The following is a 17,767-nucleotide window of genomic DNA, read 5'->3' as shown; positions in this document are numbered from 1 at the left end:
ATCCATTACTAAAACTAGTTTTAAACTTATGCCAGTTAAGCTTATACAGTAGTGACTTTTTTGGCAAAACATTGACTTGGTCTCCAGCATTTATTTTGGTTGTTTGAAAAGCAGATAGAAAAGTCTATGATTAATGGGTCTCTAAAGATTATTATTTGTCTATGTGAATTGTGTTCAGACTTTAAGAGGAAAGAACAAACTTTTAGCCTCTGAGGCTATGTTTAGTACAACCTGTAAGTGACATCTGTTGTTATTTATATTTGTTTAGTAGAAAAAAAATTATTAAAGGGTTAGGGATTGCATTTTATGTTCTTTTGTATGTAAAATAACAACATATGTAAGACAGCTTTGTTTGCATTGATAAGCTTTGGTTAAAAATTAACTGCTCATCTGCCTACCTGTACAGTAGTATTATATTTGATTCTTATGCATTAGTATTGTTAAACTGTTCAGTTCAGTTTCATATACCATACAGTATGTCACAAGTACATTGCAATTTATTTAACGTATGTGTCTTCCAGTATGCATTTTGCTTTACGTATAACATAAAGTGCAGAATGACCACATACAATAGCCAGCAAAGCAGTGTTACCTGGGGTGGGGGTGTTGAAGAAAAATTATTGTTCAAAGAATTACTAAAGTGCTTTTTTGTAGCTGAAGAACAAATTTGTCAGTTGCCTGATATAAACTAACGTCTGGATGTTTTTTAATCTTAGTATAATAAAGTAAAAGTAATACAAGGTTCATTATAGTCCTATAGCGCAAGTACTACATTTATGTTGTTAATTCCATATTTTGGGCTTTGTAAGGGGGCAGCAGCCTAAGCAGGGAAGCCCAGACCTTCCTCTCCCCAGCCAGCTCCTCTGGGAGGACCCTGAGGCGTTCCAAGGCCAGCCAGGACATATAATCCCTCCAGCGTGTCCTGGATCTGCCCCGTGGCCTTCTCCCAGTGGGGCATGCCCAGAACACCCCCCCAGGGAGGCGTTGGATGCCCGAACCACCTCAACTGACTCCTCTCAATGCGGAGGAGCAGTGACTTTACTCCGAGTCTCTCCCGGATAACTGAACTCCTCACCCTATCTCTAAGGGAAAGTCCAGCCACCCTGCGGAGAAAACTCTTTTTGGCCACTTGTATCTGCGAACTTGCTCTTTCAGTCACTACCCAAAGCTTGTGGCCATAGGTGAGGGTAGGAAAGTAGATCGACTGGTAAATCGACAGCCTCCCCTTTTGGCTCAGCTCTCTCTTCACCACGACGGACCGTTGCAGAGCCCGCATTACTGCGGATGCCGTACCGATCCGTCTGTCAACCTCCCGCTCCATTCTTCCCTCACTCATGAACAAGACCCCAAGATACTTGAACTCCTCCACTTGAGGCAGTAATGTGTTCCCAACCTGGAGAGAGCATTCTGCCCTTTTCTGGATGAGAACCATGGCCTCGGATTTAGAGGTACTGACTCTCATCCCCGCTGCTTCACACTCGACTGCAAACCACTCCAGCGAGAGCTGGAGGTCACTGTCCGATGTCCTGATCCAACTTACCACCAGGTGATGATCAGTTGACAGCTCAGCCCCTCTCTTCACCCGAGTGTCCAAGACATAAGGTCACAGATCTGATGACACGACTACAAAGTCGATCATCGAGCAGCGACCTTGGGCATCCTGGCGCCAAGTGCACTTATGGACACCCTTATGCTCGAACATGGTGTTCGTTATGGACAATCCATGGCCAGCACAGAAGTCCAACAACTGAACACCACTCGAGTTTAGATCAGGGAAGCCATCCTCCCAATCACACCTCTCCAGGTTTCACTGTCGTTGCCGACGTGAGCGTTTAAGTCTCTCAGCACGACGATAGAGTCCCCAGGAGCTGCGCTTCTTCCAGGGACTCCAAGAAGGCTGGGTACTCTGAACTGCTGTTCGGTGCATAAGCGCAAACAACAGTCAGAGTCCTTCCCCCAACTCGAAGGCGTAGGGAAACAACCCTCTCGTCCAACGGGGAGAACCCCAACGTACAGGCCTTCAGCCGGGGGGCCATAAGCAAGCCCACCCCTGCCCGACACCTCTCACCCACAGCAACTCCAGATTGGAACAAAGTCCAGCCTCTCTCAAGAGGAATGGTTCCAGAGCCCAGACCATGCGTAGAGGTGAGCCCGACTATATCTAGCCGGTACCTTTCAACCTCTCATACCAGTTCAGGCTCCTTCCCTGCCAGAGAGGTAACATTCCATGTCCCAAGAGCCAGTTTCGGGAACCGAGGGTCGGAACGCCAGAGTTCCTGCCTTCGGCTACCACCCATATCACATTGCACCTGACCCCTATGGCCTCTCTTGCAGGTGGTGGGCCCACAAGAGAGCGGAACCACGTTGCTCCTTCGGGCTGAGCCCGGCTGGGCCCCGTGGTTGAAGGTCCAGCCACCAGGCCCCAGGGTGGGGCCTCAGGTACCCTTTCCCAGGCAAGGGAAACGCCGATCCTTGGTTTAACTCCATATGTGGTCTCAGGATCGAGTTAGTCTGGATCTTCACCTCAGACCTGTTTGCCTTGGGAAGCCCTACCAGGAGCATGTAGCTCCCGACAACATAGCTCTGAGGATCACTAGACCGCGCAAGCAAGGGGCTTTGCAAGATAATGCTGAAAAATTAACTCTTCATACAGATATTTTGAAGAAATAATAAATAGTTTTCCTGATCTAACTAAACAAAAAAAGTTATACAAAAAAACTTATTTGGGTGCTTATTTAAATTATACCCTTAGGTGCAAATTTGCATCAAATTAGCCTCATTGCAACAGTTTAGACATATAGTATGGACAACAAGCAGTTTTCAGGCCATTTTTGACCTAAATAAGCTTTATTTTAGTTCAATTCATTTTTAGTGTAGGATGTTTCATTAAGTACAGGCTCAGTACAGTCACACATATTTACAACTATAATGCATTTAGAACATTTTATATAAATAAATAAACACATTACATTAAACACACCTGGAAACAGAAAAAATCCCAATGATTAAACAAATAATGACAACATAAAGTTATGTTATCATTATTATTGAGATATAAGGTGTTGAAAATAATGAAAGAAAAACAAACTCCTTATCAGAGTTCCTGGAGAAAATACTTAAACCACTGAGGGATCCACAAATGTTATAACAACCAAAGCCACTGCTTTCATGACCTAACACAATCAGCCCTACATCCCTCCGGCCTCTTAAAAATAGTAAAAAATAGCCTTGATCATGTCACACTATGTGCTGTTACATCTGTAGTAACAATATGTTAAAAAAAAGTTTTCAACTCTTACGTATTTTGTTTTAATCAGTACTGGGAACAGAGCAGGTTGTTACTTTTATTGTAACAAATTAAACTGAAACAAATAGATCCAATGTTAGATTAGTTTAGATAAATGTCATTAATTCCATGGGGAAATTCACATGCTAACAGAAGCAGAAACATGATAAACAAGGGCAGAAAAGACCCCCAGAGGCACTTATTAGCACACTGTGGTAGAATGAGTCCTTCAAGAGAGCACCCCCTGGAGAGGTTGAAGGGATTTTTTTACAATGGCATCCAATTTTTCCATCATTCTCTTCTCCACAGCAGCTTCCAGTTTATCCAGGGTTCGCCCCATGAATCGCAGACTTTCCTGATAAGTTTGTTCAGACATTGTGAAACATTTGAGCGTAAGTTGCTTCCCCAGGAGACCACAGCACAGAAGACCATACTGGCTACTATGGACTGGTAGAACATTTCCAGCAGCTTGCTAAATAGATCAAAATACCTGAGTCTCCTTAGGAAGCCCAGTCTGCCCTAGCCCGTCTTGTACAGTGCCACTGTATTGTCAGACCAGTTATCTAAAATGCAACATGGCTAGAATGGGTTATAGTATGCAATCACTGTGTATTTAAATGATATTTGTCATCAGTGGTTATCACAAAAAGATATAGTCAGAGTTCAATTTTGTTAAGTTCTTTTTTTATAAAGTGTACTTATAGTGTTATGAAAATAAAATACAGTCTCTTTCATGTCTATGAATTTCCATATTTGAGCATATGTAACAATCTTAAAGTCCACAGGTCTTTATATTAGATAAATCCATTCTTCCAGTGACAAATAAAATATCACAGGTTTGATTTTGATATTATGTATTTAAAAAAAAGTAAATAAGCGTACAACAGCCATGTGTGAAAAATTAAGCACACCCCATGCCTCAGTAGCTTTTATAACCACCTTTAGAAATGATAACTTAAAGTAATAATTCTCTGTTCAAGATTATCAATCAAATTTTGACCAAGTCTTCCTTGCATCAATGCTTCATTTCTGGAATATTTAAAGGCATTTTATTTGTGTGCAGCCCTGTTAAGATCTCACCACAACACAGTGAAGAAAAACCTTTTCCGAACCTGGGTGAAAATGCAAACTCTACACGTCAACCAGCTGTGGGATTCAAACACAAGAGCACATCTGTAGTACAACAAATTTATACTGAGGTCTGTGCCACACATCAGAGTTTTCTCTGAGATATTTACCTAAAGGCCTTGAATACTAGTGGAATCAGTTATTATCTTCTTTCTAGTATTTTCTGTAGTATAATCTTTTTATAATTGTAACATTCACAAACTCAAGTAATCAGGGTTGATGGTTTTCAGTGCTTGTCCCAGCTGCATCTAGCACAAGGCGGGAACAACCCTGGAAAAATTAATATTATTTTTATTATTGATATCCAAGAAGAAAATGAACAGTAAAAGTAAGCATAAAAATGGATTAAAAAATCAAACCTCCCAAGCCCTGTTAGTTAAGTTCCTTTCAGGATAAGTGGTCACTAAGGCCTGCGCAAACCAGGAAGAGTGGAGCAACAGATGCAGTAGGTCCGATACAAAAAGAGAAACAAAATGCACAAAAAAGGACCAGTTATAAAAATGAAACCTGGCATCTCGAACCTGACTGTTGTTCATCTTGCTCCAAACCAGTCATACAGCAGACGAGCAGTTCTCAGTTTTTAAGGTGAACAATCCATGCCATCAAAAATTCGAGCAAAACTAGGTTAAAAAAGGAGGCTTTCCACAATTCAAAAGAAGATGATTCATGTGATTTCCAACAAGAGGCCAGCACTAATTCAGTAGTAGTTATATCTTGCAAAACTAGTTTTTGTGGGATAAAAATTAAGGAAGGAGCAAAGAGGTCCAATAAAAAAAATATTCAAGGAAAGAAAGCAGTATAAATAGAGAGATTTCAAGACAGAAAGTCAGAGACAGTGGACTAGAAAGCATACATATCTTAAAATATGTAAAGAAATGTTACTGGAGCATTAAAATGCTTTTTATAGACTTTACAAATTTGCATGCTGTCTTATTATGGGATGTACATTACATATTCCACAAGTAATTAGTTTATTATTGTAAAAGTGGTTCCATTTAGTTAACACATTAATCAAACTCATTCCAGATTCACCTTAATAAAAGGATAAATTTCAGTCTGGTTGCTATGTCTGTCATTCCAACAGTTGGAGCATCTCAAACATTTTTAGTAATAAAATGCATTGTATTTCTCATCCCAACTGATGGTACATCACAAACATTAACACTGCTTTGACGAATTCCATATCAAATGCTTATAACAGAGACCGATGCATTTCATGGTGCACTGCAAATGATAATGTTGAGGTCTGTGTTGATTACTTAGATTTCAACCCATCTTAGATGAGTAGCACAGTTAGTGGTAATATAATTTACCTATTATGTTTTCAGACTTCCACAAGCATAATGCCTAACACCCAGCACCTTGATTCAGACTGTTCTTGCAAATCTTTTATTTGAGGGTCATCTGGATTTCACCATAGAGAGTTGCATGACTGCTAAGCTTGTGAAAGCATTGACATGAATATAATTTATACCGTGCTATGCCAAGTGATCTAATAAAGCAAAATACATGTATTAGTTAAAGACCATATATATTTAGGAAAACATAAAAGCTTGACAGGTGTTTAAATGCTGATTTGCTTGACAGGATGTTTTTCCCCAGTGGTTAAAATGTTAAAATAATATTCCAGTTCTACTGGTTCAGGATATTTGTTTTTAAGAGTGTAACTTTTTTTATTATTAATATACAGGGAGAAGCCTAAAATGGTCAAGCCAAGTCAAGAAATAAGCGATGGCCCTGAAGCAAAGAAGCCAAAGATAGATCCAAATGAAACAATGATGGTGAAAAAGGTATTGGCACTTTCATACACTTTGTTTGCAATAACTTTTGTGAGTGGTTTCTCTAATGTTTACTTTTTCTTGTACTCAACATGTTATGCCGCAATCAAACATTTTGTTAGATTTCATCCTTCTGCCAGCTGAAGGATGCCCTTGAGGTTGACTGGAGTGGAGAAAAAATGAAGAACCTTCTGAAACGTACACCTAATGACTACTTTCTCTTGCAAGGTGAGATTCTGTGTAAGAGCACAGCAGTTTCATTCACAAAAGTAAGTTTTAAGGCAACTTCTGTAATAGAAGCCAAGTGTTCTTCAACAGGTAACTTGTATAATTTCAGACCTGCTCTTTAACACATTTGTGTGGTATCCATGTAACTAAAGTATCTTGTCAGGTCTTATTGTAAGAAGCTTAACAAAAACTAAGGCTCACAAGTTGCTGATGAAAATGTAAATACTGGCTTTGAAGAAATAAGTTTGCTGCTTCATTTTCTTAATTTCATATTTAGGCCCCCAGCTAGACATTGTATTCTCCCAACCTCAGCCTAGGTATGGTATATAATAATTACAGTGCCTATAAAAAAATATTTATCACCTTGGAAATTTTCAGATTTTATTCTTATACAGTGTTTAATTAGAGATCATTTATCTTTTTTGACAGTGATAAAAAGAAAAATATCTTAAATAGTAAAATGAGAACACATCTCTGCAAAATGGTCTATATTAATTACAGATAAAAAAGAAAATAATTTGATCACATAAATATTCACTCCCTTTTTTATAGGCATTGAGTACATTTAAGCTTATATTTTGTTTAAAATGCTTGTTTTGTATTTCTAGAATTCCCTCTTTTTGTGTTTTGACACTTTCCAAGCTCTGTTGATGCTGTCATCTAGTACAAACAGAGAACAGGCTGTTTCCTGCAAACGGGGTTGTTATTTTTTCCGTTGCTCTGCATGACCAGTCATTTATAAGAATCAAAAATAGAATAACACAATATACAGCCATTATATATTATTCCAGGAGAGATTTTTTTTGTAGCTCTGGGGAGAGTAGTGAATTGCAACTTCCTTCATTTGTTTTTTTTTTTGGTCATTTTTAAAGTTTCAATATAAGCTTCTGTGCTATAAATACAGTTCATCATGTGGTGTTAAAACTTAAGTGTTTTAAGTTATTTATGCTTTAGTTAAGTTTATTTATTTTGGTAATCTAGTAATGAATCATTTTTACAATTCTCTTTTTACTAATTGCAGTGTGTTTCCTTAGCTACCACTTAATTATTTTATTGTTAAAGGATAAATGTACACTGTTTTGCTGTCTAATTGAATTTATAAAATACCAAACCTCTCCATGGTTTACAGAAGCTGTTGCAATTTACTATGTGGTAAATGTTGTATAACTTCAGTGATATATTACACTGTGATGTGTTTTCTACTGTAATAATCATAAATGTAATATTTTAAAGGTCCAGTAAAATTGAATTGAACTTGTTGATTTTAACTGTAATAAGAAATAGCTGCACACGTGAATTCTTTAAAATGCACCAATGACAACAACAGTATATGATGTGCTATTTAAGGACGTATTAGAACTGATACTGAGACTGAAATGTCCTCATTGTGCCTCTATTTCCTGAATTGCCTATTCAAAACAAAGTTAAAATAACAAAACATTTTCATTGTTTCTTTCTGGGTCTTCTGTTTATTGGAAGTTAACAGTGAAACTCATTCAAACCTGTTGTACATTATTAAGGATATTGCTCTTAGCAAGCTTATTTACAAACATTAGTATGATCAGTATTTCATGCAGTTGTTTTTGACTTTGCTAACTACAGTTACTGTGCACTTCGATTTGTCAATTTAGATGTGAAAATAAAGTCAGATACATAAAAGGTTGTTTATGGACAGTTCACTAACTAATATATTAACATTATAAAGTACAATATATTTAAATGCTGTAAAATGTTTAATATTAAAGTTTGCAAGTACAAGAAATATTAACATGAAAATTGATGTAGCAATCATGTCTGCCCCCAAATACTAACCTGTTTTACCTTAATCCTTTTCCATGAAAGTGAATCTCGCTTATAATGCAAATTTCCCACCAACAGTTGAAGATAAAAATATGTTATTATCACTATTAAACAACCAAATCTTGCTCATTATGCAAATGATTTTTCATTCATTTAGTACAAATTATAAGTGTACAATGAACCAGAGCTTAACCTGGTAGGGGCAAGGCTATGGACACAATGTTGTTTATATCATTTTGTAAAGTCATAGTCACGCACATAAGGGAAGTTTAGAATTTCCAAGTAACCTAATGTGCACATATTTTAGTTGTGGGAGGAAAAATGGAATACCTAGCTAAAAACCCTCTACAGACACAAGAAGAATTCACAGATTCCACACAGCTGGAGTTTTATTTCATCTCCTGGAGCTTTCCGGCTGCTGCTTATAATATTTGGAGTAGATATGATAGGATAGACATGTGTACTCCGTGTAATATTTAATAAGAGAGATGATGTTGAAGGTGTGCAGTCCTTAGCAGATTTGTTACATTTTAACTGCATATTTGGTTGTATGTTTTAAACCAAATATAAATAAATATAAGTTCTTACTATTAACAGTGATATATATGTTAAATCATTTATTATATCAGGATCCCTTTTTTTTCCTTTTGTATTTTAGTGGTGATTAAATATTATTTACAGTCATATGAAAAACTTTGGGAACCCCACTTAATTCTTTGGATTTTTGTTTATCATTGGCTGAGCTTTCAAAGTAGCAACTTCCTTTTAATATATGACATGCCTTATGGAAACAGCAGTATTTCAGTAGTGACATTAAGTTTATTGGATTAACAGAAAATATGCAATATGCATCATAACAAAATTAGACAGGTGCATAAATTTGGGCACCCCAACAGAGATATTACATCAATACTTAGTGGAGCCTCCCTTTGCAAATATAACAGCCTCTAGACGCCTCCTATAGCCTTTGATGAATGTCTGGATTCTGGATGGAGGTATTTCTGACCATTCTTCTATACAAAATCTCTTCAGTTCAGTTCAATTTGATGGCTGCTGAGCATGGACAGCCTGCTTCAAATCATCCCATAGATTTTCAATGATATTCAAGTCAGGGGACTGTGACGGCCATTCCAGATCATTGTACTTCTCCCTCTGCATGAATGCCTTTGTGGATTTCGAACTGTGTTTTGGGTCATTGTCTTGTTGGAATATCCAACCCGTGCGTAACTTCAACTTTATGACAGATGCTTGAACATTATCCTGAAGAATTTGTTGATATTGGGTTGAATTCATCTGACCCTCGACTTTAACAAGGGCTCCAGTCCCTGAACTAGCCACTCAGCCCCACAGCATGATGGAACCTCCACCAAATTTGACAGTAGGTAGCAGGTGTTGTTCTTGGAATGCAATGTTGTTCTTCTGCCATGTAAAGCGCTTTTTGTTATGACCAAATACAGTGCATCCGGAAAGTATTCACAGCGCATCAGTTTTTCCACATTTTGTTATGTTACAGCCTTATTCCAAAATGGATTAAATTCATTTTTTCCCTCAGAATTCTAAACACAACACCCCATAATGACAACGTGAAAAACGTTTGAGGTTTTTGCAAATTTATTAAAAATAAAAAAACTGAGAATACTCATGTACATAAGTATTCACAGCCTTTGCTCAATACTTTGTCGATGCACCTTTGGCAGCAATTACAGCCGCAAGTCTTTTTGAATATGATGTCACAAGCTTGGCACACCTATCCTTAGCCAGTTTCGCCCATTCCTCTTTGCAGCACCTCTCAAGCTCCATCAGGTTGCATGGGAAGCATCTGTGCACAGCCATTTTAAGATCTCTCCAGAGATGTTCAATCGGATTCAAGTCTGGGCTCTGGCTGGCCCACTCAAGAACATTCACAGAGTTGCCCTGAAGCCACTCCTTTGATATCTTGGCTACGTGCTAAGGGTCGTTGTCCTGCTGAAAGATGAACCATCGCCCCAGTCTGAGGTCAAGAGCGCTCTGGAGCAGGTTTTCATCCAGGATGTCTCTGTACATTGCTGCAGTCATCTTTCCCTTTATCCTGACTAGTCTCCCAGTCCCTGCCGCTGAAAAACATTCCCACAGCATGATGCTGCCACCACCATGCTTCACTGTAGGGATGGTATTGGCATGGTGATGAGCGGTGCCTGGTTTCCTCCAAACGTGACGCCTGGCATTCACACCAAAGAGTTCAATCTTTGTCTCATCAGACCAGAGAATTTTCTTTCTCATGGTCTGAGAGTCCTTCAGGTGCCTTTTGGCAAACTCCAGGCGGGGTGCCATGTGCCAGTTACTAAGGAGTGGCTTCCGTCTGGCCACTCTACCATACAGGCCTGATTGGTGGATTGCTGCAGAGATGGTTGTCCTTCTGGAACGTTCTCCTCTCTCCACAGAGGACCTCTGGAGCTCTGACAGAGTGACCATCGGGTTCTTGGTCACCTCCCTGACTAAGGCCCTTCTCCCTTCATCGCTCAGTTTAGATGGCCAGCCAGCTCTAGGAAGAGTCCTGGTGGTTTCGAACTTCTTCCACTTACGGATGATGGAGGCCACTGTGCTCATTGGGACCTTCAAAGCAGCAGAAATTTTTCTGTGACCTTCCCCATATTTGTGCCTCGAGACAATTCCTTTGACTTCATGCTTGGTTTGTGCTCTGACATGAACTGTCAACTGTGGGACCTTATATAGACAGGTGTGTGCCTTTCCAAATCATGTGTAATCAACTGAATTTACCACAGGTGGACTCCAATTAAGCTGTAGAAACATCTCAAGGATGATCAGGGGAAACAGGATGCACCTGAGCTCGATTTTGAGCTTCATGGCAAAGGCTGTGAATACTTATGTACATGTGCTTTCTCAATTTTTTTATTTTTAATAAATTTACAAAAATCTCAAGTAAACTTTTTTCACATTGTCATTATGGGGTGTTGTGTGTAGAATTCTGAGGAAAAAAATGAATTTAATCCATTTTGGAATAAGACTGTAACATAACAAAATGTGGAAAAAGTGATGCGCTGTGAATACTTTCCGGATGCACTGTAACTCATTTTTTGTCTAATCAGTCCAAAGCACTTTGTTCCTAAATGAATCTGGCTTGTCTAAATGAGCATTTGTATACAACAAGTGACTCTGTTTGTGGCGTGAGTGCAGAAAGGGCTTCTGTCTCATCACCCTGCCATACAGATGTTCTTTGTGCAAATTACACTGAATTGTAGAATGATGTACAGATACACCACCTGCAGCAAGATGTTCTTGCAGGTCTTTGGAGGCGATCTGTGGGTTGCCTGTAACCATTCTCACAATCCTGCGCATATGCCGTTCCTGTATTTTTCTTGGCCTGCCAGACCTGGTTTAACAGCCACTGTGCCTGTGGCCTCTCATTTCCTGATTACATTCCTTACAGTTGAAACTGACAGTTTAAACCTCTGAGATAGCTTTTTGTAGCCTTCCCCTAAACCATGATACTCAACAATGTTTGTTTTCTGATCTTTTGAGAGTTGCTTTCAGGATCCCATGCTGTCACTCTTCGGAGGAGAGTCAAAGGGAAGCACAACTTGCAATTGACCACCTTAAATACCTTTTCTCATGATTGGACACACCTGTCTATGAAGTTCAAGGCTTAACGAGCTAATCCAACCAATTTGGTGTTGCAAGTAATCAGTATTGAGCAGTTACATGCATTCAAATCAGCAAAATTACAAGGGGACCCCAATTTTTGCACAGCCAAAGTTTCACATTTGATTTAATTTCATACAACTAAATACTGCTTTACTAAAAATCTTTTTCCGAAAATCACCCAGTACTCAGATGTAGGAAATGAAAGACATACCACTGTTATCTTTTTTGTTGAAAGTAGAGTGAATTATTATGCAGGCTGAGAGGGGTTCCCAAACTTTTTATTATGCAGGCTGAGAGGGGTTCCCAAACTTTTTCATGACTGTATATATTATAAATGGGAGTTATGACACAGTTTGGCAGTACACCAATTCCCAGATAGCATGTTTGAAAGTAGGAAGATAATAAATACAGAGTGAATGGCTTCTCTCAGTTTCTTCCTTCATTTCTACAGTGCATTACACTGTGGTTTATTATAGGTTTTCTACGGTCATTATTGCCGTGTACAGAATACAGTAAAACTCTTATTGTATATTCTAATTATCATGGAGTACTTTAACACTCTCCAGTGCCATAATTACAGAGTATAACTAACTCAAAACATCAATCTTTTTTACCTGAAAATGATCTCAAAAATACAGTAGTAGCTAATATTCAGCTGAACTAAAATATATGATTGAGTCTGTAGTTAATAGCATTTTTCATAATGAGAAATAATAACTTCCAATTTATAATAATTGTTATTGGCATGTGTAACTTTGGCCTTTCAAATTCTTTGTAGAATAAAACATAAACTGGATTATAAATAAATTAGTGGATGAAAACAAACATTTAATGGCAGTTGTTATGTGAATAGTGAAAACAATGAGGTGAAATGAACAGTAAAAGTGAAATTCTATGTCAATGAAAAATGAAAATAACTTAAAATGACAAAAAATAGCTAATGAGAAAATAAAAATAGGATTCCTAAATCATTGTCCCCAAAAAGTCAACCTTGGTAATACAAGATTTTTTAAGTAAAAATCAAAAACATATTTTGACATCAGGCACTGTAGAGATAAACGAAACCTCTGAGTCTCATGGGAATTTAAGTAATATCTAATATCTAAAGTCTATCCCTTTTCTTAATTGATGACCTGTTTTTGCTGCTAACTAACTTCTTTTGAATTAATTTCAATTGTCTTGTTTTTTAAGATTTGTTTCCCTGACTTTCTTCATCGTCCCTCTGAATTGCTTAATTTCTTTCCTTAAATGGTACCCAAACAGAAATGAAATGTGAAATGAGTGAGCCAACAGGAGACCAACTCAGTCAGGGCCTCAAACTCTAACTAGTTGCTTAATTGGGCTCTGATTCTTGCTAATTAAACCCATTCGTTAATCCCATGGCTTGTTGCTGCTCTCTTTGTGCAATAGCAGACATTTTTGAAATTGTTGATTTTCTCTTTTCTAAGAGCATTGTGAAAATGTTTTGGGGACCTGAGCAGATCAACATTCCTGAGACCTCCATCTTTATTTTCAGATATGGTGTGATGGACACAGTTTGCTGGTCATGTTTTGGCTCATTTTGTATCTCATTATCGTTTGGCAGCAAATTAAGGAAAAAGAAACAATTAAGGGGTCTGAGTCTTCAAGAGTAAGTCAATTAAAATTAATTCAAAAGAAGTTAATTAGCAGCAAAATAGGTCAATAATTAAGAAAAGGGTTAGAATGAAAGAAAACCTGCAGCCACTGGGTCCCCCCTGGACCATAGTTAAGGGCCCCTGGTTTAGAAGAAACCAAAGTTCACTGGTAATATGCAGAAACTGCAATATAATAAAAGCAAAACAGTGCTTAAAAAAGAAAACAATACCACGTATTAGACAAACATATCAACAGTTATTTGTTTAATATTATTAAGCTTCGTGTAGCATTAGAAATTCTAGTGGCACATTTCAGCTGTCCAGGATTTACTTCAATTCCTCCTAACTGTTTGACTGTGATTTGCCATGAAATGCATTTAGTGCCTTGGGAGGATATTGATCAGGTTTGATTCCCAACTTAGGGCCAAGGTTCCAGTTCCCCATGACCTTTAAGGATGGAATTAAAAGATTAGCCTTGGACAAAAATAAATATGTCAGTTTTGCTTTGGCATTCTGAGGTATGTTTTGATATTGTTCCACATTGAAACACACAACTCAAAATAGGAAAGATTTTGAATGTAAAGAAGACAGCAGCATAGTAAACATAAAATACAGTGGTACCTCTGGTTACAATCGTAATTCGTTCCAAAACTCTGGACACAACTCGAATGTAATTTCCCCATAAGATTGTATGTAAATATAATTAATTTGTTCCAGACCATTCGAACAGTATGCAAATATATTTTTTTTTTAGCACAAAAATAGTTAATTATATCATAGAATGCACAGTGTAATAGTAAACTAAACGTAAAAACATTGAATAACACTGAGAAAACCTTGAACAACCGAGAAAACTAACATTGTAAGAGTTCGCACTAGACCCTTACAAACTGCTCGCTGTAAACACTTTTTTTATGAGTTTTAAGCACAGGGAAAAAAAATTAAATGCCACTTCTCTTGCAAAACTTTTTAAACCATCTTCTACTGGCTTTAAATTCCTCACCTTCGCCACAGGAAGAAGGATTTTTTTTCAGCAAATCGCCAGGAATCTTCCTGGCTTTCTCGTATATGATCGACTCGCTTACGCTATCCCCTGCAAGTTGCTTCTCGTTCAACCACACTAGCAACAGTTTTTCCACCTCTTCCAGCACTTGAGTCCTCTGCTTGGTTAACATTGTTACTCCTTTTGCAACATCAGCTGCTTTGTTAGGCCCTGTATACGCAAACAAAAGAAAATGGGAAATGGAGAATGGGAAATCATTGGCGCATATGAACGTGCATAGGGAAACTGGCCGCCAGTGTTTTTGTTCGCCACCAGAGCGTATGGTCGAGAACAGATGCAAAGTTTTGGCAAACTTTTTGATCATAACCCGATTTGTACGTGTTCAGAAATGTTCGTGACCAGAGGTTCAAATGTATGTATGTTGTAATGTTGTACTTAAATTAAACATGTTATTGATTCTACAAAGGCATATAGATATAGTGTTAAATACATGCGAAATGGCAAGTGCTGTGAGCTTGGAATTAATCATTTTTGTAATCCACCAGTCATTGTACAGGTGCTGCTAAATAGTATTGTAACCATGCTGTAAAATATGATCTTACTTTATGCTCAGATTCTCTAATGTAGTCACCATTTAAAACTTTTGTTCCTGCCTTGCGCCCTGTGTTGGCTGGGACTGGCTCCAGAAGAACCCCGTGACCCTGTGTTTGGATATAGCAGGTTGGAAGAAGATGATTAAACTCACACTGGCTAGTGACAGTAAAATCAATAACAGAAAAAAGACCATGTATATTAAAAATGTGACATATGTATACAAGAAACAATCCTACATTTTTCAGTATTAGTGGCTGTTGAGTAACCTTATGACCTATGGATAAAAAGTGTTGCTAAACCTGATATCTGATGGCCCTGTTTTGTTTATTAAAGTGGAGGAGAGAGAAAGGGGATTGTACCGAACAGCTGAGGTCTTCAGTCATTCTGTTTGCCATACATTAACATATCCTGAAAAGGAGACAGCAGTGTGTTAGCAATATTCTCTGCCATCCTGAGTGCTCTGTCGAGATGTAATGCAGTTATTAAATGTGGGCTGAACTGTGCACCTGTTAAACCTGTCAAGAAGAGATGGTAGCATCCGGCTTTCCTCAGACATCTGAAGAAATAAAAGCATTGGTGATCCTTCTTGGCTATAGCTAAAATGAGCTATGCCCATTTTAGGTTGGCAGTAACAGTAACTCTGAGAAATTTAAAGCTACTGACTCCCTCCACAGCATTCCCACTGATGCAGTAGGGGTGTTTGGTCTGCCTCCTTCTTCTTGAAGTGTATGACTTGGTTTTACTGTCATTCAGGGAGAAATTGGTTGGCTTCCATCCCAACCTTTTAACTCCCAATTGATTAAGCTAATCTTAAAAAAGTACCACAAAGTGTGGTAATTTGAATTTTCATCTTATGCATGGACAGTTGTGACTTCTGGTAATTAAGATAGTGTAAATCAAAACAACATTCACCTAATTTAGGGTTGCAGTTGTGTTGTTAGGGGTTTAGAATGGTAGAATTTACTAATTGTTCTGATTTCAGTCATCTTATTATTTATTAGACGGTTGCGGTGAAGTTTGTCCTCTTTAATCTATTCTTAAACTGTGAGGGTGATTATAACATGATGTATCACTGAGATTAGTTTTAATTATGGCATCTTTCTGAAACACAGAATCAGTTTGTTATGCGTCCTGTGGAAAGGAGAGTGGGTGGTTCAGGTGACACAAAAATCAACTCTGTGGTTGACGGGACCGCCAGCCACGCAGGAAGTGGGGGTTGTAATTAGGAAGTGTGGTGAAAGGGTGGGGGTTGAATGAAGTTAACTGATTGGTACACTGAGCTGCCGTTTTCAAGGTGTCTGCGACTGAGGCTTAAGTTGTGGTTTTTGTGTATTTTTTTTCCTTATCCTGTTTATTTCTTTTATGTCTCCCTTTACAAAGGGCAAGTCTCAATTTTGACATGTGATAACCATTTACCTTTTATGCAAGAAGAGTTAGCTTTTCATTCATTTATTGTGCTCCTAATCAGTAAAGGGTTTATTTTCTCATTTACAAATATGTAATAAGTTGTTTATTCAACCAGCATTCTTTCATATTTTGTAAATGTGATGCAACATAATTGAGATATATTCAAATCTAATAATTTAGAACAAAGCTAAAATATATAGTACATTACGTTATAAAGCAGTATGCGTTTATCCATGCAGTTCCCTTCTCACTTTGCCCAGGCAAGACTATCATTTTCTGTTTTGACATTTTTGTGAAGAGTTATAAAAATTATCAGGAGAGTTTCTTTGCTGCCTTTGTCAATTTTAATACAGTGTTCTACTCAGTAGATCGAGCTGCCCCGTGGAACATTCTGAGACATCACAGGATCTCCCTGAAGTTGCTGGATATCATGGCCGGCCTGTACACTGGTACTGTACACTGGTACTGTGAGTGCTGTGCAGAGTGAAGGCAGAACCTCTGTGTTTTTCCCCGTTGATTTTGGGTTTCATCAGGGGTGTGTTCTTGCTGCTGCTCTGTTCAATACTTGCATGGACTGGGTGTTGGGCAAGGTCGTAGGCGTCCAGCAGCTGCAGTGCATCTGTTGGTAAAGAAAGATTCACTGATCTTGACTTTGCAGATGATGCTGTTATCTTTACAGAGTCAATGGAGACTCTGATGGGAGCTCTTGACAGACTCACTGAGGAGTCTGGGTGTCTGGGCTTGCGAGTGTCCTGGATAAAAACCAAGATCCAGGCCTCGAATGACCTCTTGGGCACAGCCATCAGCAGTGTGTCTGTCTGTGGTGAGAGGTTTATCTAGAGGTTTACTTGCCTCAGCAGTGACATTCATCTCTCTAGTGACTGAGTCTGGTGACTCTTCCTATGAACTCAGTAGATTAATTAGGAGAGCATGGGGGGATCATGATGTTGCTGGAAAAGGGTATGTGGCACTCCTGATATCTATGCAAAAGGACGAAATTCCAAGTCTTTGGAGTCCTGGTGCTTCCTGTTTTGCTATATGTTTGCAAGACATGGACACTCTACAGTGACTTGAGACAAAGACTGGACTCCTTTGGTACTGTGTCTCTTCAGAGAATCCTCGGATACTGCTGGTTTGACTTTGTGTCACAGGATCCTCATTGTTGAGCACCAGAGTGGCTGGAATAGGCCAAGGGGACGCCACGTAATACCTGGATGTGGCAGATAGATGGTCTCCTCTGGATGGTGGGACTGAACCACATGTCTGCCTGGGGGGGTGCCAACCC

At 38.5% G+C, this 17,767-nt stretch overlaps 1 protein-coding gene across 1 annotated transcript in view; it reads left to right on the top strand.

Moving 5' to 3' along the window:
• sae1 (SUMO1 activating enzyme subunit 1) overlaps positions 1–17,767 on the top strand; it is a 50,439-nt gene that overhangs the window by 16,614 nt on the left and 16,058 nt on the right. Inside the window, exons 5-6 of the mRNA XM_028797286.2 lie at positions 6,105–6,204; positions 6,315–6,420. Of these exons, the coding sequence (XP_028653119.2) occupies positions 6,105–6,204; positions 6,315–6,420 (206 nt within the window). The remainder of the gene's footprint in view (positions 1–6,104; positions 6,205–6,314; positions 6,421–17,767) is intronic.

The sequence above is a fragment of the Erpetoichthys calabaricus genome, chromosome 1, assembly GCF_900747795.2.
Source record: "Erpetoichthys calabaricus chromosome 1, fErpCal1.3, whole genome shotgun sequence".
Classification (NCBI taxonomy): domain Eukaryota; kingdom Metazoa; phylum Chordata; class Cladistia; order Polypteriformes; family Polypteridae; genus Erpetoichthys; species Erpetoichthys calabaricus.
The sequence above is the reverse complement of the archived record's forward strand: the minus strand, read 5'-3'. Positions and strand labels throughout refer to the sequence as shown.